Source organism: Sebastes umbrosus, chromosome 4 (genome assembly GCF_015220745.1).
Source record: "Sebastes umbrosus isolate fSebUmb1 chromosome 4, fSebUmb1.pri, whole genome shotgun sequence".
Lineage (NCBI taxonomy): Eukaryota > Metazoa > Chordata > Actinopteri > Perciformes > Sebastidae > Sebastes > Sebastes umbrosus.
This window is the reverse complement of record NC_051272.1, coordinates 30,645,296-30,668,307: the sequence shown is the minus strand read 5'-3', so window position 1 is coordinate 30,668,307 and position 23,012 is coordinate 30,645,296. Positions and strand designations below refer to the sequence as shown.

Here is a 23,012-nt window from a genome sequence, read left to right as displayed (position 1 = left end):
CACTGCAGTTTGGGCAGAATCATAAGTGTTAGGATTATTATCACAAGATATCTCAAGAGACCATCCTGGTTAAAGCTGCAGTGGGTAGAAATGGAGCTAATATGATAAGAAAAAGTTTTTCTTTTATAAGCGGTCACTATATCCTGACAGTAGTGCATGAGACAGGTAAATCATGTGCCTCTGTGTCCTCCAAGTGTCCTCTGGTGCTCCTAATGGCATCTGCAAGATTTCACAGACCGGAGGAAAACAACCAATCAGAACCGAGCTGGAGCCTGCTTTCTCTGAGCATCTGTTAATCACTTGCAAACTCCGCTCAGGATGAACGCTCAAACTAGGCAGCGCTGATCAAATATGAATCAATATTCTGTTATTGTAATGCCAATTTCTGAAATACTTTCAGAAACATCTTGTAGTGTACTATTCAGCTGTAAAATGAGAAAGTTTGTGACCCGGCAGCCATGTTGAGATCTGTTGAGGAAATACCAAGAACCGCCCACCAGCCGGAGCACAGCCAAAAGGAACGTTCAATAGGAACGCTCTCTCTAAAATGTCATTGGCCAAAGTCTCCCGTCACAGGCACTCGATTTATCTAAAGCCTGAAAACAGAGCCATGATGAGGTGCACAAGTCTAGTTTTCTCTCCGAGCACGTGAATTACAATATGCTGAAAGGTTACTATTTAATTTTTGCCCGATGATGCCAAAAACATTCTGCCTACTGATGCTTTAAGTAGGGGTCAAGTTAGAAAAATATATTTGAGGCATGTAACAGCTGAGAGAGGGAAAAGACATCAAGGAAAGGACTGAGTGAATGTGAGTAGTTCATCCCTGGAGAGAGCAGAGCAGGTGAAGCATATAACTGGCGGACAAACAGCTCTGACAACTGGCCCTCCGGTCCAGAGAGACAGGAGTGGTCACTCTCCTCACACTATCTGTGTGTGCGTGCGTGTGTGTGTGTGCGTGTGTGTGCGTGCGTGCAACCTGAGCACACAGAGTCCTCGCTTTCCAACAGGGAGTGAACCAAACTCCAACTTTCTCTTGCAGGCTGCAGTTCAGCACTTTGCTGGAGAGGATGGAGAGCTTAGACTCTAAACGCAGCTGCTGCATTAAAGAGGAGTTGTATTAAAAAATAAAGAAGAACAAGAGGGACCGTTAATGGTGGCGCGTGGTAATAACAAATTCGTGTGCACGTTTTTTTAAGAGTCATTAGATTTCCGTGCATGTCTGCTGTCCTCTCCGTGGCTCTCTGCGAGGCAGCAGCGGAGGACGCGGCGGTATCCTATTTTTAGATCCAATGTTGCAGTGGAAGAATCAATGAAAGTGGTGCTAAAGCAGTGTTCTCATGACAATCTGATGCTTTCTTTTAGTGCTGCAATCCTCTGAGACTGCAGTTTGCCGGCTGATGGGTGCAGGACGTTTCTATCCATCTCATCTCTGATGCCGAATGATGCCTTTTCCTCTCACGCTCTCCAGGAAAGCTCTCCGGTGGACTGCAAACTTTTGCGCCATGGAATCCAGCGCACTTTATGGCTGCGACGCTTCTGGGACCTCCTCGAGCAGTTTTGTGTCTTTTTTTGCCAGTCTTAGATTTATTTCTAAAGAACACTGCAGTTGTGGGATGTGAATGACAATTGCATGATAAGGAGAAAAAAAATCGTCGAGGCACACACAGTTTTGTTCTCATCCTCTTGTAGACTTCTATCAAGTGTGAGCGCATTTTCTCTGTTTTGCCGGCTCCTATGGGAATTAAGCACTCGTCCCGGTGCATGCTCCTCAGGAGAAAGATGGCGGAGTCTGAGAGCATTGAGGTAAGTGTAAGAAAGACGTCTTTGATTGTGCTTTAAGAGTGCTCCTTGATGCGTCCTGCAGCGTGTTTTCCTACCTTTAGTGGAAGTTGCGCCTCGGACAAAATGCGGATAGTCTGGGTTGATAGGAGATAGGCTCCATCTCTGCAGGGATGCCCGGCTAAAAAAACAGGCATTTTTGTGCAGAGGCAAGTGAGTATTTCCAACATCGAGCACACTTGGGAAAAGAAATCATGCATTGTCTTCCTATCTCAAGGTTAGTGTGTTCTGCAGTGGGTTCCACTTTTATTCTACTAAAAAGACAGGACAGGGACAGGATGCTAAAAGGAAGATCTGATCTCCCTCTTTTTACCCACCGTTCTCAGACAGCGTCTGAATAAATCTAAATGTATAGGAATGTCTTTACATAAAAAAAAGAATCCGGTCAATAAGGAGTTATGGTGTGAGGATGATGAGGCTGACCGTGGCAGAGTGTGCTGCTGCTGCTGCTGCTGCTGCTGCTTCACGCTGCGCTGAGAGCAGAATGACTTGCGCTGTCCAAGGTACTGCAGCAGCAGCACCTCGCACACCAACTAAACAGAGAATGCTGTATGTATGGGACTTGATGTGTGGAGCAGGTGTCTTTTGTTGGAGGAAAAGTAGGATGAGCTGAAGACGTGATGTGTCAGCGACGCACGAGTCTGTATTGGCTCCCTATAAGGTCCCTATGGAGATCCTCATGCAGGGTGCAGGAAATAGTTTCACTTTACCATTTGCAGCCCCCAACCCCCCTCCAAATCTGATTCCCAAATGCACATTATGTGATCTACCGTCTTTCATTGAAGAATTCATCTACAGTTTTAGCTATAAATTCAGAGCAGCACAACATCAGCAGCACAATGTTTTATTGAGTGCAAGCCGGTGCCATCTGTATTCCCAGTGTGACTGCTGGATGAGCAGTGCTGATAAGTAATGCTTTAAAGATTCAAACACCATGTGAAGATGTTGGAGAAAAGTTACCTCAAAGCAAGTTTATTCATGACAAGCCTGCTTCAAACTCTTTAACATTTTTTCAATGCGCTCACGTCTGGCACCTGATACATCATGATAATAGACACTGCCTGACTGGATGGAAGGATGGATGGATGGAGGGATGGATGGATCCTTCCGCTGTTTTGGAACATTTGTGTTCTCAGAGGCACCTAAGTGCCGTAATGGCAGAGGACCAAACAGATCCTCTTTCCAGACTGTGATGCTGATTCCCTTTGACCTTATCATAGTAAAAAGCCCTCCCTATAGTAGGCAATTACAGCCTTTAAGTCATCTGTCTGGTACCTTTCTCCGGATGTGCATTAAAACACTCATTTCCCTTCCATAAACTAAAGTTTTCCACACAAATCCACTCACTGACGTTATCGCTGACTTCAGGAACAGTAACAAGGCGTCATCCTCAACAGTCAAACAGCTACAAAATGACTGTGCGTTCCCATCCATTATCTGTAACCGCTTATCCCATTCCGGGTCATGGCGGGGGGCTGGAGCCGATCCTAGCTGGCATTGGACGAAGGCTGGGTACACCCTGGCTGCCAGACTATCACAGGGCTGACACATAGAGACAGACAACCATTCATGCTCACATTCACACCTACGGGCAATTTAGAGTTAACCTAACCTGTGGGAGGAAACCGGAGAACCCAGAGAAAACCTACAGAAGGGCCCCAAACTGTATTTGAACCTGTAACCCTCTTGCTGTGAGGTGGCAGTGCTAACCACTGCACCACCGTGCAGCTCCACTGTGTGTTCCCTCATAACAACAATGCCAATTGAATGTCCTTCTCAAATGACCTGTTCTCACCTCCGTGTAGGGACGAGGATCCAGTCTGAAATACAACCCAAAATGTGTTTATCTGTCTGGGGTGGGGTTCAGAGGCAAGGGCATGAAGCCACCCTCTCCTTCCTGTGTCAGGGGGCCTCTCAGTTACTGCAGCTGCTCTCCTCTGACCGTGCTGCAACCCCAAGTCTGCTTTAATCTGTCTGTTAATGACGGCCAAGAGCGATTTCGTTTTTCTGCATTGCAACTTTTCGAAAGTCCTCATCGATTGTGTATTAAACTTGGCAGCCTTAATCACCGTTTCCGTGGCCCTGCCTTGTAAGTATTGACTCTGAGAGTGATGACTTGGAGCCAGCTGTTTATCAAATCCTGCTTTTTTGGCTTTCACTGTTTTAATTTATTTTCATAAGATGCCAAGATTTCATCTGCAGTCTTCACACCTGGTGGTGTCAACATATCATAAGTTTAGCATAGCGTAACTTTAGGTCAGTTGCTAAATGGAAACATTTGTTTGTCATTTCAGATGATATAAATAAAGTAAGACATCAATAAAAAAAAAACATATCTTCAGTCAGCTACAGTATAAAGTCTCCTTGATGATCTAAATGATTAACACGTCGGGAGAATATCCGTAACAGAATTAATATGCACTGCACTGTACTGAAGTGAGATCAACATCATGGCTTAAAGGATTAAGTGAAGTTCAACAGTTTGTCTTTCCTTTTTAATTAAAAGTCCCTCGCAATGCGTCAGATCTTTTATATAACAAATAATCAAAAGCTTTGTAAACTTGCCCAAGCAGAGACACTGATGTCTCTCAATGATCTCATGCTCCCTGACCTGCTGTAATGTTTAATGAAATACTGCTACATTGACTGTATGTTTATTACTGATGCTAAAAAGCTATAACGTTACTCAGAGTTTTTATTTCTTTTTCAAAGACAGTTTTTATGTGCAGATGCTTTATCACTAATATCAGCTTCATATCCATTAAAGCCAAGCAGAAGGCAGCACTCATATACTTACTCACTATTGCTATTCTAGCTCATTCTAGAGCATTTTAGAATTTCCATGCAAATTTAGCTTTAAATTTTGCATGATTTAACTATCGATTCATTCATTTATTCAGTTAGTCATGTTTGGATGTTGCAGCCATAGTTAGGAGACTATAGCCCTCGGCATATAGCCTATAGTAGCAGAAGACTAAATGGGCAGCTATGAAATGAGCTTTCATTCACAAGACATGAGCCATCAGCTCTATAAATGGGCAGTGGATAGAACGAGACCAGCAAACTGGGGAAACGCTTGCGAGATTGTTAAGGTTAGGCATTGATATTGAATAGTTAAGGTTAAGATAAGATAAGATAAGATAAGTTAAGATATTCCTTTATTAGTCCCGCAGTGGGGAAATTTGCAGTGTACAGCAGCAAAGGGGATAGTGCAAAAAACAAGATGCATCAGCTAACACGGTAAAAAAGAGCTAAACCAAGTGTCCATTTAAATGGAAGGAAGTATAAAAATAGGAGCAGTATATACAGTATTGACAATAAACAGACTAATGATAAAATTGCACAAGTGGAAAATGATATTGCACAGTGAGAATGAATGAAATTCCACCTGAAAATATCAGGTTATTGTCAGTTTTTGGTGTGTATATGGTCTACTGGGAGCAGTGCTGGTTGTGGAGTCTGAGTTAGGCATTGACCTTGAATAGTTGAGGTCAGGCATTGACCTTGAATAGTTAGGGTTAGGCATTGACCTTGAACAGTTAAGGTTAGGCATTGACCTTGAATAGTTGAGGTTAGGCATTGATCTTGAATAGTTGAGGTTAGGCGTTGACCTCGAATGGTTAAAGTTAGGATAGGTCGTCGGGCAGCGAGTCTCGCAAGAGTTTTTGCAAGTTTTTTGCAGATCTCAGATCAGAATTTGCAATTTGCGCACTCTCCCTTCTAGACACAACCCTATAAATAGGCAGAATGCTAATGTTAGAATGCAAACATGCTCACAATGGCAATGCTAACATGCTGATGATTAGCATGTATAATATTTACATGTTCACCTGAGTGTTAGCATGCTCACATATGCTAATCAGCTCACAACACAACACACAGCTGAGGCTGATTAGCTTTTTAGGTGTCTGCTCATAAATAAAATTACAATCTTGACCTCATGATTGCGCGAAAAACTTTTTTTTAACCATTATTTATTCAGGGGGGAGTTTCACTGAGAGCAATGCTCTGTTTTTTCAGGAATGCTCTGATCCCATTCACACAGTTACATACATTCATACCTGGAAGCTGTCCAGGACAACCACAGTCTGATCTGATGGACACCGAGCAGCTCCACTGGAGCAGTTGGGGTTAAAAGTCCTTGCTCAATGGCATCTCAGTGGTGGTACTGAGGGAGGGGACAGCGCTGCTTTTCACTTTCCCCAGCCAGATTTATTCTGCTGGTCCTGGGGATTGAACCGATGACCTTCCGGTCTCAAGCTCGCTTCTCTGACCTTTAGGCCACCACTGGTATAGATGGAGGATCACCCAAGTCAGTAGGATTCACCCTCTGGGGACCATGACTGTCTGTAGAAAATGTCACGCCGACCCAATAACTGTGGAGATATTTCAGTCTGGCCATGAAGCTAGAAATGGCTTAAAACGCATCCACAATGCATCATTAGTGAACACCTGCTATGTAACTGGCCCAGGTCAGCTTTAATGCACTATGTTGTAACCAGTCATTATTCCACATCATTTTCTCGGTCACTTTGCCCCAGTCCGTGGCATTTAGGCCCAGCAGGAGAAGAGAGGACAAAGATAAAAATGATGTCCATCTTAAAGGGATGGATACAGATAGGAGGAGGAGGAGGAGGAGGGAAAAATCAATGCCACTGATGGATATCCTACTTCAAGTTAGATTAAAAAGAATAAATGACAATCTTCAGTGAAGTTTAAATTGGGACAATTATATCTGAAACTACTTGAAATTATAGTTGTAGAGTCGGATGTACTGCTGTGGGTTATTGTTGTAATCTCAACACCTAAAATGAACATGTCTCTGCAGTCCATTGCCTCGGCAATGAGGATGAAAAACTGCCTTTTGAAAAGCTGAATGGTCTCAGTTGGAGATTGAAGCTCTGAAAGATACGGTAGCAAAAATAAAACATGCAAGAAATGGTATAAATTCCAGCAGTTTGTATAATATAATATATATTTGCACTTGTATAATTGCAAACTGCAGAGGAAATAACAGTGGAAAATGCTTCATTCTTAAAATTACAGTATGTGGGTTTCAGATTGAACTATGTCATACCTTCATTACCTTTCCTGAGTCACAAGCCTTTTCATCTTTTCTTCTTTTTTTGTTTATTCTCCAAGATTAAAAGTGAAATATACTGTTATAATACTGGAGCATCACTGTCAACAGCACCTATTTCTGTCCACTGCAACAATTATTTATAATTTATTTTTAGAAGGGCTAAAAGTTGGAATGAGAATAAACACCAGAATGGCTTACTGGCTCAAAAGTGAGATGCTGGGAGTCCATTTCTCAGTCTCTCTCTCACACACACACACACACAAACACACAGCATGGCTAGACCTCCCCAGCTGGCTTTAGAGGTGATAATCAGGGCATTATGGGCGTACCGTCTGTGCAGGGATGAGCTCTCTTGCCATCTCGGCCTTCTGTTGACAGACTTCATTTCAGTAATCAGAGTATTCTCCAGACTCAATAGACTCCCTGGACCCTGTTAAAATCACCAGACTGCTCCATGGACCGGTAGACTGACAGTTGAGCTGAGAGGGATGAGAGCAGATGAAATTGTTAAGGGGAATGCTTGATGAGTCAAGCCAATCACTACTCATGAATGCAAACCGCTTTGTGCTATGCCAAGTCGCTGTTACATCCTCGTTTTGTTTCTTACTCGGAAAGTGATTTGAATAACAAAAGCCCAGAGTCCTCAGCCTCTCGATGAAGTGTTTTCCCTCTTTATCGCTCTCTTTCCAGCAACCACAGCCACAGCCGCGGCCAATCCGGATAATTCCATCCCAGTCGGCACAGCCCACCTCGTTGCCCAAGCCGGTGCCTTCCATCCAGCATGCCTCACGGCCTCCTCTGCCGCCACACACGCCCCATGCTGCCAGCCTTTCAAACTGTCCCGGGCGGGGGAAGATGTCCAAGTTCCTCAGCCCAGAGGAGATGACCTCACGAGACTACTACTTTGACTCGTATGCCCACTTTGGTATACATGAGGTATGTCCTGTCACAGTGAGGATCACTGAAAAAGACATGTTTCTGTTTTCTTGTTCCTGTGTCTGTTCTTGACAGGGATAATTAGACATGCATGACGACTGTTTTGGGCCAAATAGCCTCAGGAACAAATGTCGGGAACTAAAAACTTCAGGTTGCCACCACAGGCTGCAGGAAAAGCATAGGCTCTTGCACGGCATGCAGTTACTACTTGACTCCGACGAAAAAGCGTCGCTCTTGAAACACTAATTTTTCATCAGACAATGGTAATCCGAGCTCCGCATTCATCTGCACATTTTTGCAACAGTGTAAATTGTAGGGCTGTCAGTCGATTAGAATACTTAATGGCGATTAGTCGCGTGATTGACCATAGTTAATCGCGATTAATTGCAAATTAATCATACATTTTTTTGTCAAGTAATTAATACTCGTATCAACATGGGAGTGGGCAAATGTGATTGCTTTATGCAAATGTATGTATATATTTATAATTGGAAATCAATTAACAACACAAAACAATGACATATTGTTATGTTATGTTATGTTAAAATTGTCCAGAAACCCTCACAGGTACTGCATTTAGCATTATCAAATCATAACATGGCGAACTCAAGCCCAGCAGGCAACAACAGGTGTCAGTGTGTCAGTGTGCTGACTTGACTATGACTTGCCCCAAACTGCATGTGATTATCATAAAGTGGTCATGTCTGTGAAGGGAGACTCGTGGGGACCCATATAACCCATTTTCATTCACATATCTTGAGGTCAGAGATCAAGGGATCCCTTTGAAAATGGCCATGCCAGTTTTTCTTCGCCAAAAATTCAGCATTAAGTTTGGAGCGTTATTTCGCCTCCTTCGCGACATCCTAGTAATGACATGGTACCAATGGTTTCCTAAGATTTTCTAGTTTCATATGATACCAGTATCTAGCTTTAAAACTGAGCCCGCTACAGCCTGAATATTGCAAGTTGGGTTAAAGCGTTTAAGTAATTAGTGGCATTAAAACAAATTACGTGTTATTATCTCATTAACTTTGACAGCCCTAGTAAATTCACAAATAAAACTGACAAATATACTCATATTTATATTGCAGTGTATCAAAGCTGTCATAGTGCTAACAACTGTTTTTTTCACGCTGCACTGCCATAAACCCTTCTAACTGTTGCTAAACACTATACCTGGAAAGGTTTAGCCGATCAGAAGCAGAGTAGCAGCAGGTCGTAGGGTCACCCAGCAAGTCGGTTTAGTCTCTCCCACATACAGCCAATAGTAATGTGTGACATCATTAACGCAGGACCCTGGGCCAATCTGCCAGGCCGAGCACATCTGGTACCTACACCGTCTCTAAGACAAATCCAACAAATAGATGGGAGGGATCTGTAAAGTCAGTAATGTAGGGAGTGGATGAATCAAAATGTGCTGCACGGGTGTTGTGCTGTAAAAACAAGGAAAAGGAAACCAAAAGACATGAAGCAGAGATGTGTGGTGAGGAGATTTGCCACCAAACTGGCTGCTGCTCTGGTTTGTATTCATGGGGCACACCGGGCCCAGGTGTGTCCCATCATGCCGCTGATTAACCTCCAGGTCTGCAGCGCTGGAGGAGAGAGGAAACACGACAGCAGAGCCACCAAGCAGAGGCCTTTTCTTTCGCCTTTTCACTTCCCCATAAGTGGCTCAGATAATATAGTTAAACCGCAGACTTCCTTTTTGATCTGTGATGTGGTTTCCACAAAGGAGTAATGGTTGATGCAAGTCCCAAGTTGTAAAAAAAAGAAAATGTTATTTTCCTTTTAAAGGAGTTCTGAACCATTTTCCCATGGATTTTGTCCAAAGTTTCTATTATTAATTTGGATTGAAAGTAGAAATATCAGGCAAAAACAACTCATCTGCAGAGCAGTCCAGTTTAAATCATATTCCAGGAGTAGCTGACCAGCAGACCATGGCACACTTGGGCAAATAACAAAATTTACGGCATGCGGCCCCTCGTGGCTTCGCAGAAATCATGGCCTTAATGGTTTTGTCTGACGGTCTCCAGGTCATTTTTTTTGTTTGCTTCTTTTTTTTTTCTCTATTTATACCTAATTATTTCAGACTCCTCTATTGTGTGTTTGGTAAGGCACTTCAATGATGATCGTGTGTGATATTTTTCCTGAACTGAGCCTCCCAGCCTTCTCCTGCTCTGGACTACCCCAAAAACCTATAACAACCCAATGATGTCATAGACAGTTAGAACCATGGGCCTGCCTGGGAGACTTAAAGGGGAACTACGCCCATTTTCAAAATTCATCCATGTTATTCCTTTGGTCTAAGACAGTCCCAAAAATATTAGTAAACATGAACAACTCTCTCCCAAATCCAAAAACTAGAGTGTTAAAACTCAAACTTGTGATGTCATAGGGTATAAAGTGTGAAACTGCTCCATAGACAATGAATGGGAGAGATGTTCTAGATGACACTGAGAGCACCCAGGGGAATGTTCTGAGTATATGGGAACATTTTCTGTTTCACAAATGAAAACACTACAATAGAATAAAGCTCATTTGGGTATAAAAAAGAAAACAAACATTCTCCCATGCATTGTCTATGGAGCATCTCCAGACTGTAAACCCTATAGGCCTATTCAATTACTTTTTTATAAGGGCCAGATTTGAAAAACAGTGAAGTGCCAATGGGCCACACATTTACATTTCCTATCATATCTGCAAAGTCGGAAATTTAAATGTGAAAACAATACACCTTTTTAATCTTAGTAGATTAGCATTTTTAATCAAAATGTTTAATTTAACATCTTTTTTATTCAGTTTGACTCTCCTAAATTCCCTCTGCTTAAACAGCCTGGGTTACAACTTTTTAACTAAATAAGTATTTATGTGCTTAAGAAGACGTAACTAAGGAATGGGATAATTATCCTACAAAAAATAATAAGCTTCTAATAATCAAAAAATGTGAACACCCATAAACTTGGTGTTATGTAAGCAGGTTATTTAAATAAATAAACAATGATATTGCTTTTAACAATCCATAATAGCGTAGGTGGTAACGTTGATGAATGGGAATAAACTCTCTTATAGGAGGAAATTATTATTATTATTTTTTGAAATACTTTTTTTTCATCATTGTAAATGATCAAAGGGATGGTTTGAGGTTGTTCAGTTCAATATGTTTTTTATATAGCGTCAAATCATAACAGAAGTTATCTCAAGACTCTTTTCATATACAGTAGAGCAGGTTTAGACCGTACTCTATGATTTAGAGACCCAACAACAGATCCTCCATGAGCATTCTTATGGAATGCTCATGGAATGCTCTTACAATGGCAAGAAAAAACTCCCCTTCAGCGGGTAGAAACCTTGTTAAAGGGCCGGATTCGGCCAACGGGCTGCCAATTGAATAGGCCTGCTCTATGAGATCACAAGTTTGAGACTTACTTCTCTGGTTTCGGACTCTGAGAGAGAGAAGTTCATGTTCACAAATATGGTTTGAACGGCCATGGAAATAACATATTGGAATTCTTAAATTTAGGTTGTTTCCCCCTTTAACTATAGCTTAGACTGAGAGAATGGTGGAGGAGTGGTGCCACTTTGATTAAGATGTACTTCAGTCTTGATCAACAGTGAGCCATTATTAAACATCTTGATTTTTAAAAAAAATCTTTCTTTATGTGTCTCATATTTCCACTATTCAAGATGAGAATCTTTCATTAGTTTCGGCTGCATTGTAAGGAGAGGAGACAGAACGTATAAAAAGAGCACGTTCCTAGTGTGACCTGTGAGATGAATCTTTTATGTTTCTTTTATGAAAGTAGGTCAGGTGTATTTTTTTGTCATTTGAATATTCTTCACACTCACACATGCTCTGCACTCTGTAAGAGACGCAGACAGGCTGAGCCTGGAGGCTCATGGGGCTTATTCAGAAACAACCAACTATGGATTTGAATATAGAGCCATACGGCGGATGGCGTAATAGAGTGAGATTAGGTGAAGGCTGTGTGCTATTTGTCACCACTCCACTGCAGATGTCACAGCAAATCCAGACCCCCGTTGTCCAGCCAATGTTTTCAATTCAACAAAATAAATAAATTGTCACCCTCCGCAGCTGTGTCAACATTTTCCTGATATTATTTGTCGTACGCTAAACCAGGAGATGCTGAAGGACGAAGTGAGGACGCTCACCTACAGGAACTCCATGTACCACAACAAGCACGTCTTCAAGGACAAGATAGTGCTGGATGTTGGAAGTGGGACCGGGATCCTGTCTATGTTCGCGGCCAAAGCGGGGGCAAAGCACGTGTATGGGGTAAGACGTGTTTCCTTTAAGTGGAGCGTTATCATGCTGGACCAACCCGGCCTGACAAGCTGCTCACACTGTGTTCATCTACTGTATGTATGACTGATTATCTGTATGTTAACCATGTTTTCATCAGGCCTCCCCATAATCTTCCCAAGAATATCTCGTGTGACAGGCAGGTGATAAAAGTGCGTGTGGCCTCTCAGGCAGGTTGACAAGCTGAGCCGTAGCGCTTTAAGAGTTCTTCTCTGTTATCGTGTACTGGAGCAGAAGTAATTGCTAGTCAGGGCATGTCTGAGAATACATGCCGGATACACACCACCAGTTTGGGATAAACCACGTGGAACTTTTTTTTTTTTTTTTTGCTCCAGACAAGTATATTTGCTTCAGGGGAGGAATAATTGACTTGGAATTGCCAAGAGACTTGTTCTGAGCTACTGCTTGACATTATGTGTTTACGTGCGACTTTATGTGCCACATATTTGTTTTCCTTCCCTTTTCTGCTGTTCTCGCTCAGCTCCCCTCCATCCCTCTCCTTGTCCTTTAAACTGAAATATCACTTCAGTCCGTGCTTTGCCACAACACTTGCGTGACTGCTGCCCATCTGGAAGGAATTTATCAACATAAATGGGGCTAATATTTCAGGGATTTACTTCACCTTTGCCTTTAGATGCTCTCAATATGAGCTCTGCACCGGTGCGCGATACCTTTATCATACCTAAAGCTCATAAAGCTCCATGTGAAAGATGGGCTTGTGAGGTGGAAGGGCTGGGCTTTGGGCCAATAATAACATCACTCTGTCATATGGACCTCGTTACATGAAAAAGGGAAAAGTGATAACCTTTATTCTCGCTCTACAGGGTACCCGTAAAATACTTTTTTGCCGATGCTGAATTCCATATGCCTCAGAGCCATATAATCACGATACACTGAGTCTTGATTTAACATATTTTATTGCTCATCGTCAATAACTAATTAGAATGAAAATAAAACTCAAATGTCTTTTAAAACTAACAATATTTTTTTGTTTGTTCAAAATATCTAATAATGTTATTTGCAGAAGGAGTGTACATTAAAACACACAGACCTGTAGCATTAAGGAAACGTTTACCAGCAGGAGAGCAGCAACAAGTCCAGTAAATAAACAGTGTGTTTAGTCCATATGAATCATTCCAGCTTTCAATAACCCCCTGATATAAAACCAGCTAACACGTAAAGACTGTAAGTTGCCCGCCCAGCATGAAATCACAGAGGACCAGTGTAAACTAGATCTGCAAGCAGGTATACCTGTACATCTCAAAGCGACACTGAAATCAAATCATCGTGGAATAGATCTGCAACAGGTGGTTTATTATGTGTCGGGAAGGCTCAGAGGCCAGTTTGCCGTGCACAGTGACAGGATCTGATCCAGCCTTGGACCACAAGGGTTCAATAAATCATTTTGCATCTCATTCACGAGTGACAAAGGGTCTTGTCTTTTAGATAACTGCTCTCTGCAGTTAGTTGAAATTCTCATTACACCCCGACAGCAATCAATAAATCAAATGCTCTGACAAAAGAAAGATAAGAATCCAGCTCGAATAAAATAATTGGACGTACTATACCTGTATACCTGCGTCCACTCTGCCCCGTGCACTCATTACGCGTCACCGGAGCTTGACAGCTGTGAGTACTAACAATTGCCATGTTCGTTGTTTACGTTGGGGCAGTGTCTTTGGAGGGAGGCCTGAAGAGACGGAACGTCAGTGTTACCGACTTGGCGACTTTCTCCCTAGATTTAGGGGCTTTTGGAGCTAATGCTGCTACTTTCATTGGAAAAGACTAAGCAACACTTGGCTGTGTTTTTCAGTTTAGTTTTTTTGGTTGGATCATTTTTAAAATCTAGTGTATTCTTGCGAGTTTATCAGCATTATCGACCCTTCCTTTAAAGCCTAAAAGACAAAAGAGCCAAAGTATATGAGCGGTTGGTGAATTAAGCTGTAAAAGGCAAAGAGAGTTGCCAATTTAACAACTTTCTTGCTAGATATCACAACTTTTTAGAGCCCTAAAGCTAACAAATCTAACCTTTCTTTTTGTTCTAAATTATTTAACTTGACTAAGTTTTGTTTTATACAACAGCATTGATAAAACATTTTTGAACTTAGAAGAAGATTTAGATACATATTGATGAAATGATAGCAGCTTGATAAAAAAAAAGGATGGCTAGTGATGCGCCAGCTACAGTCAGATAAGTTTAGATTTTTTCTAAACTTTGTTTAAATTTTGTATGTAAAGTATGTAAACAGATATGCAGATATAGCTTTAGCTACTTTCCATTAGACGTACTTTCCTCAGAATTTGATAGACCATAAATGAGCCAGAATCATAGACTTTATATAAGAAGTGGATGTAATTACCATGGCATCACCCATTGGTTTGTGGACTGCTATTTTGAAGACTCGAGTTCGGCATTTTGGCTGTTGCCATCTTGGTTTCTGCAACCAGAAGTGACAAGAGAGGGTGGACCTAAGTACAACCGAACAGTGAATAAGACATGTTTAGGCGACCAAAATGTTACAACTAACTTTTTATAAACTGAAAACACACTGTGAAAGGGTTAAAGTTGTAAGACGAAAACACAGACAACTCCCAGACCGGACAACGTCGTGGTAGCTTCCTATCAATCACAAGGTAGCCACGCCCTAAAGCATCCCCTGCTTTATGGTCTATTTGACTCTAAATGGGACCATAATTTACTAAATGAACATCATGCTGCATTGAAGAAGACTTGAAACTAATGATTGAGATCATAAACTCATTTTTAAAATGTTTACAGAGGAAATAAATGAAGTGAGAAGTAGGCTCATTTTCTCATAGACTTCTATACAATCAGACTTTTTTTTGCAACCAGAGGAGTCGCCCCCTGCTGGCTATTAGAAAGAATGCAAGTTTAAAGCTCCTACGCATTGGCTTCACTTTTCAGACCCGAAAGTTGCTGACTGGCCAGAATTTGTTGAATTTCTCCCGAATGTAACATTAGGCTAAATGTTAAATAGTTGATAAGTTAATAGTTTGTCATAGCTTGTTTGTGTGAGTTTGTTGTAGAATTTACCATCAAAAATAGTTAGGATATTTTTAAATTCTCATAAACTAAAGACATCAAACTGAAACTTAAATGCTAAAAGAATGGAACTAAAATTTCATTGACTAGTAAATTAACAAGTGTGGCTCAACTTATATCCGACTCACTTTACTGTATGACTCACAGGTTAAGAGCTCAGATAGAGGGGAGAAGTGCATGACACCTGGGCAAAGTTAGAGACTTGTACTTTGCTGTGTCTCTCCAGAGAGCAGGACCAGTGGGAGCCCACAGGGATGACAAACAGTGACAGTGACTGTTCCTGACACTAGTGAGAGGTGCAAGAGGCAGCGCGTGAGGGTGTGTTGACTCTAAACAAGCCTCGAGGCCTCAGCGCTCCCACTGAAGCATGACTCTGACGGACACATGGCTAATGGCTGTCCCTTCTCACACAGATTCAGGGAGGGACGAGGGATCATTGCCAATTAGAGGGCTGACGTTGGCGGCCCTATTATCACAGCAGCGCTCGCTTGCATACACCTGGTGCAACAAGAGGCGTTCCTGTTTGTTTACGCACTTGATGCAGTCTGGTTTTTAATGGGCAGGTGAGTTAGGTGTTCGGTGTGAGCAGTTGACAGACAGAAGAGTGTGGGCGCCACCAGCAGCCTCCTAACCAGCCCTCCACTAATAGGCAGCAGAGAATAGGGCTGCACCAGGGAGGCAGAGTTAATGTCAAATCCCTGCAGCCCGTATGCATGCTCAGTGGGGAAACTGAAGACCTCAGCTAGAAAGCAGAAGCCAGAATTTCATTTCAGTATGTATATTATACCACAACAAAAATAATTTATATATACACTGCAAATTATTACCAGGATTTCACAAGATGCAACTGTAATAATTCACATTAAATTACATTATAATTACATCACAGGCCTTAACTGTGATATTCACAATATAACACAGTATTCATAATGTTATTGGGAAAATAACGCAAGGCATGGCTATCGCAGCCGTGATTACTGGAACTGTGAATTCATCAGGAGAGGTTTCTCTCTACATGCCAAATAAATGTGTAAAATTGGTCATATTTTTGTGTTTATTTGAATTTAACCTAATTTTCAATGTTTTAAGTTATTGATGGGTTAACAGATAAAACTGTTTTTCAGCATTTTACAATGGTTTTTAAGTGTAAATTTACAGCACAGTACTGACTACTGAGTTGCATTAATGTAACTAGTATAGCCAGTAATTTACTGTCAGTCAAATATTTTACAGTGTACCGTTTACACTGTAATTCTACAACAGCCTTTCGCTAAATCACAGTAATCTAAACATTTACTGTGAAGTTACAGTTAAATACGGTAATTCTACACGCAGCATACTGCTAAATTGCAGTAATATACTGGCATAACTATACTGTGAGCTCACAGTATACAGCTGTCATTTCACAATACCTTACTGTGAAAGTAATGCAACTAGTAGCCAGTAATTTACTGTGAATTTACGGTGAAATAATTTACAGTGCAACCAAGAGGATATCTCTGAATTTGTCCACCTCACAGTTTTTGCTCATAGAGCATGTCTAATCCATCTCTCCCTCCAAAATAAAAGCCCTTTGCAGACCTAATTGTTCCACGAGAGTCTGAGGCAACAGCTGAGTGCTTCTATTTTTCAGCCTGCTCTCTCCACAAGGGTCCCTGCCAGGCATTTTACCATCCACAGCGCCTAGAGTTCATTCAAGAATCCCGTGCTTGATTACGACCAGATGGACCTCTTGCAGCATGAATAAGTCCGCACACCTCTGACAAACCGAGTCCCAGGGGGTAGGCGGAACAGAGTGTACACACTCGGGTGAAAATCTATACTCTCAGACTCCCTGATGCTGTAAGAGGTCGGTATTGACAAATGCCTCCTCTTGAATTATGTTCTCGGTTTTGTTTGGGAGCTGCTTACTAGAAGTGTCCAGACGTTAGTCTGATGAATGAAGGAGTTTTATTTCGTGATAACTCTGTAATTGCTGGCACCTCAATAAATCAAGTCCGGCATTGGTGGGCAGATCGGGAAGTGCATAATATGTCAAGCAAGGAGCTCAGGGCTCAGAAAAGATATGGTGTAACAGAGAAGGCGTGGAGGAAATTGTGACAGAGATGTGCAGGGGTATAGAGCAATGGGACAAAGAAAGAAGCAGTGGGGTGAGGATAATTTAAAAGAATTTAAAATGTCAAAAGACTAATGAAAGTAGAAGTTGAAGGTCCCATCGTAGCTACACGGCTGGTTGCAGTTGAGCAGCGTCTAATCTTCACCGTAATTACTTAGAGTAAGATGCTCTGGTGGTGTTTCACAGAGGCTGGTCACCCTATAAATTCTATTCCCCCGTATTGTTTTATCTTCCACTATTTTCAGCTTGACCCTTACAATGCAAAATTAACCTCCCTTGTTAGTTACCTGCTGCTGTCAGGCCAACAAAGTCACAATCATACTGTAAGTGATCAAAAGCTTCTTATCGCTATCAAACACTGCAGACAGGAGACAATCCCTTGACAGAATGCCTTCACAAACTCAAGGCTGATTAGCTATTGTATCTCACTCTCCCCGCTTTTTCTTAAAACTGGCAAAGATCCAGCCGCCCAGTTTGCAATTTTTGAAATCTTATGCAAGCGGTGTTGTATTCAGGACTGCAATGGAGGCCACCCACAGAGAGATTTTAAACAAAGATGACCTTGTTTCCGACACCAGAGAGCACCCTATGGTGGATGCAGTGTTGGACAAACATCCCCGCAAGAAGCAGTACATCAAAAATAAAGATTGGAGTTCACTGTGATAAATCCCTGGATAGCGATAGGAGCCATATCAACATGACGGAAGGGATTGGCACCGCCTGTAAGGGTCTTCCACTAACCTTCTAAGGAAAAAAATAACATCCTGGTACAGTATCTCATCTAAAAACAGCATAATCTGTCTTAAGCAGTGGTGGAAAGTACATTTACTCAAGTACAATTTTGAGGTATTCACACTTTGCTTGATTATTTCCATTTTATGCTACTTTATACTAGGAAATATTCTACTTTTTACTCTACTTAGCTTCAGCTCTTTTTCAGATAAAGATTTCAGATAATGAAAACTATAATAAGCTTATAAAATACAACACATTGTTTTAAACATTAAGCCAGTTGTTTCCAACCTTTTTGACTCATGACTTGTCATGACCCGAATCCATTATTTACCAAAACAAAAGAAGAAGTCTCACCAAAAAATGATTACAATTTTTTGTAGCAGAACATGTTTTTTCTCCTTTCCTTTCCCATTAATCGTCCTGTGACCCCCCAGATTTATATTGTGGCACTTTGGAGGGGTCTCGACCCCTGGTTTGGGAACCACTGGACTAAACCACCTAGCTGTATATCAGGAAGTTAAAACTAGCTACACCTTGACCAGCTACAACAGTATACGCTACTTTCAGTCCAGCAGGTGCAATCAAACAGTTTTTACTTGCCAAAACAGGTTCGGTACACAGGTGAGCAGTCAGATAAAGGCAACCAGGGCTGACAAGGGTAAGACAAAAACGTGGTCAGAGAGAAAAAACAGGCAAAGTTCAGAAAAACAATATAACTAACACTAGGAAATCACTGGAATGCTTGGCTCGGGGAACAAAGACGAATTGGCACAGAGATAGAGAAACAGACAGATTAAATCCATGGGGAGGTGAGGCTAATTGGGCGGAGGTGAAAGCAGTAGGGGCAGGGTAAGTAATCAGACCGGTGGGAAACACACAAGTGCAGGAAGTGAAGTTTCTGAAACAAGGAGGAGAGGTTTTTTTTTTTTTTATTGATGATAATTCATTCATTTATAAACATTAAGGCATCATAACCTAAACAAGGAAAAATTGGATAGGAACGATTTTAACTTAAATTATATAAAAAAAATATATAATAACTAAATTCAAAGAGAGTAAAATAATTAAAGGAAAAAATAAAATAAAATAAAAATAAGACGGCACTCTTCCATAGTAGCTGTCAAGTTATTGTTCAAATATGTGCAGTATCCCAACTTGAGAGAGATTGAAACATCCACTCGAAGATTTTAACTGGAATCCACTCAATGACAAACAGCTTTAACTTTTTCTCTCCTTGATTTTGTAGGTTGAGTTGAAGGTTCATTTCATTTTGGAATTATTATCCATTAGTCATTTAGTCATTAGTCATTAGGTGAAAAACCTTTGAAATAGAAAAAATACAGAAAATAAAATATACACATTATTACAAAATAAGTATAAATAAGAACAAATTCGTTTTTTGAGACTTTGCAAAATTCATTAATCCTTATTTAATTTAATACACACACTCCTATTAAAATAAACAATAAACAACAGCATCAGCGATCTCCGCCAGGTAAACCGTCTCTCAGTCTGTGATCCAGTGTTCTTACCGGCTGCCTCTCACACTTTGTAGATGCACGTTCTGCACATAGTCTTACTGCAGATCGCATCGCTGTTTGAATGAAAGCCCTGCTTGTTAGCGCGCTGCTAACTTTTCAGGACCCTTTCTACTGTGACACTGAGAGTGTTACTTTTGGGCTTAATTAGATTAATTAGTCCCCTTTGGTTTACTCCATGAGCACTCAGTTTTTCTAGTGGACTTATTAATTTACAAATTACTTTCTGATTTATTTATTTTCTATTTTTTCTTTCTGATTTTATTTATTTTCTATTTTCTATTTTCTATTTTTCTATTTATATTAATTGCTATTTATTAATTTTTATAAAGCTTAATTTCCTAAAACCTTCAGTTTGACTTGACAGTAGCTCTAGGGGTCATCATATTATGTTCAGTTCTTCATAAGCTCTGAGGAGACACTTTGCGTGCTTTCCTTTCATTAGTTTTACAGCACTGAGATGATTAATCTCCACAAGATCCCTTTTGAAAACGGAAAATAGGGGTTTAATTTTCCTCCATTCAGATGCATGAATGAAAAATGTTGCCAGGAGTATCAGATTGTTCAATATCACGAGAATAGAGGTAAGTAACACAAAATAAAACAGGAAATAATAACTGAATATAATAAACAATAAAACACATAACCTAAGGAGCAGGACGAGACATGACACATGTCTTTTTTGATTATGAAACAGGTTTAGTTGCTCTATAGATACTGTGAAAGCATCAAAACGATATCAATCCATGGGGAAATGCACACAGCCCGTATTCAGACACTGTGCTTTTAAACGAGCCGTCAGGACGTCCATAAGGTTATGATGTCACAACTATACAGTCACCGGTAGAAGTGCCGCTAAATTTTGTGTTATTGACACACACAACGAGTCACCGGCTGCAGTGACGCTGTGAAGACGGCGACTGTACAGATAAGGAAGACCAGAAACTGACCAATCAGAGCAGACTGGGGTTTTTTTTTTAGGCGGGGACCTTAAAGGGACAAGCGCTAAAACGGAGCGTTTCAGCCAGAGGGTGAATACAGGTACATTCAGACAGACAGTATGAGAAAAATAATGTTATTTTAGAACATTAAAGCATGTAAGCATGTTCAAGTAGAAAACCCAAATACAAGAATGAACCTGAATACGAGCATAATATGTCTCCTTTAATACTTTAAGTATACTGTGATGCTAATGCCAACATTTCTATACTTTTACTTAATTAGGACTTCTCATGTAGGACTTTTACTTGTAATGGAGTAATTTCACGTTGCTGTATTGGTATTTTCTTCCAATGCGGGTCTTTAGAGACTACCACCACATCTATATGATCAACTTGTGCTGATTGAGCTTTTATCCGAGGCATTCCAGTCAACATCAGTACAGCAGGAACATTTAAATTCCTCTGAATCTGCTTCATAGGCAAACTGAGGACATGTTATTGTAAGTGCTGTAGACATTCCATTAAAGATATTCATCCCAAAGCAGCACAGTCCTTCATCTACGGTCATTTTATTCGCTTTTTCCTTCCTTTTTTCTGCCAGATTGAATGTTCCAGTATATCAGAGTACTCAGAGAGGATCATCAAGTCCAACCACCTCGACAGCGGTAAGAGCTGCAGCTGTTCCCCCTCTCTCCATTCTGATGACACTGCACTTCATCTGCAGTGAAGGGAGCAACACACTAGCTTATACTCGTGACAGACGTAGTGGATGAGGAGGAGGAGGGAGGGAAGGCTGGCTGATACGCATGAGGAGAAGAAGAGGAGGGGTGGCGATGGGTATCCCACCGCTCAGGATTTTGAATGATTGTGAGGACGGCCTCATTTGTATTCATTTGTGCACAAACATGCTGCCAACTCATGAAACTTCAAAGCGTATGTTTAAATCATAACACCGCTGTAACTACTGACGGTGCATCTATAGCTCCATAAACCACTCTGTCAGCCAATGTTGTGTCTATAAACCTATGAATATCAAGTATGCACAGGTAATTGAGAGGAGAGTGAACACTATATGTTCACTCTTAGGTTCAGACAGTGAATAAGCAGGAAAGCAATCACCATTTGGAGTAACAGAGGTCGCATGTCATTCTGTAACAACACATTGTATCACCAGGGACACTCTTCAATAACTTCTTGTCAAGGCAGAACAAAAAAAAAGCTGAAGTCATCTAATCTCGTCAAGGGCAAAGATCCTGTTCTACATTGTAAACCCCAGCTGGGTTGATTTCCATAAGAACACCATGGCAGAACATGGTAGCAGGGCCGGCTCTAGCCCATTTGGGGCTCAAGGCAAAATTTGGATTTGGAGCCCCCACAAATCGTAGTTTCACTACAACAAGAGTTACAGTGGTGAAAAATTTATTTATTTATTTATTTATTTATTTATTCATACATTTTTACATACTTTGTGCAGAAAATGAGGAAGGGCACGCATTTTATTTTTTTTTAAATTTTTAAATTTAAATTTACTTTTTATTTTTTAGAGGGCGAACAGCGTCCCCCCAGAAGGTGGCGCCCTGAGCGACCGCTTATATGGCATATGCCTTAAGCCGGCCCTGCATGGTAGCACATACTGTACGAACTGATGTATCACCACATTTTTCTTTCTTTCTCACACATCAATTTATTTCTTGTACACAGTGATACAATATTGTCTTATATTTCACATATTTTACATGTAAAATTGATGTATTGATTTGAGACTTGTGTTTTCAACATGTCCTACTCAATTATACACTTTTAGGCATTATTATTCCTACATTTTAGTGTTAAAGGTGCAGTTGGTAACTTTGAGCAGACACGATGAAAAAAAGGTATTTTTATAAAACGGTCACTGTATCCTGACAGTAGAGCATGAGAAAGATAATCTGAAAAGAATCCTGTTCCTCTGTGTCCTCCGGTGCTCCTAATGGCATCTGCAAAGAATTTACAGCGCTGAAGGAAAACAACCAATCAGAGCTGAGCAGTCTCTGGGCAGCTGTCAATCGCTGCTCGCGAAACTCGCAAACTCTGATCAAACTGTCAAACTAGGCAGTGCTGATCAAATATGAATCAAGATTCTGTTACTTGTTAAACTTTCTCATTTTACAGCTAAACAGTACTCTAAAATATTTATCAAAAGTTTTTGAAGACATTTATGGAGAGAAATAGGCATTAGAGTAACAGAATATTGATTCATATTTGATCAGTGCTGCCTAGTTTGACAGAGTTCCCGAGTTTCGCCGGCAGTGATTGACAGCTGCTTAGAGACTGCTTGGCTCTGATTGTTTTTTTGTTTTTTTCAGATTACCTGTCTCATGCAATACTGTCAGGATATAGTGAGAGTTTTATAAAAATAACTTATCATATTTGCTCAAAGTTACCAACTGCAGGCTG

At 40.9% G+C, this 23,012-nt stretch overlaps 1 protein-coding gene across 1 annotated transcript in view; it reads left to right on the top strand.

Annotated features, from left to right (window-relative positions):
* The first annotated feature begins 760 nt into the window (after positions 1-760).
* Positions 761-23,012, top strand: part of LOC119487587 (protein arginine N-methyltransferase 8-B) — a 37,085-nt gene continuing 14,833 nt past the window's right edge. The window contains exons 1-4 of the mRNA XM_037768604.1: positions 761-1,806; positions 7,616-7,861; positions 12,000-12,155; positions 21,178-21,241. Of these exons, the coding sequence (XP_037624532.1) occupies positions 1,738-1,806; positions 7,616-7,861; positions 12,000-12,155; positions 21,178-21,241 (535 nt within the window). The 5' untranslated portion in view covers positions 761-1,737. The remainder of the gene's footprint in view (positions 1,807-7,615; positions 7,862-11,999; positions 12,156-21,177; positions 21,242-23,012) is intronic.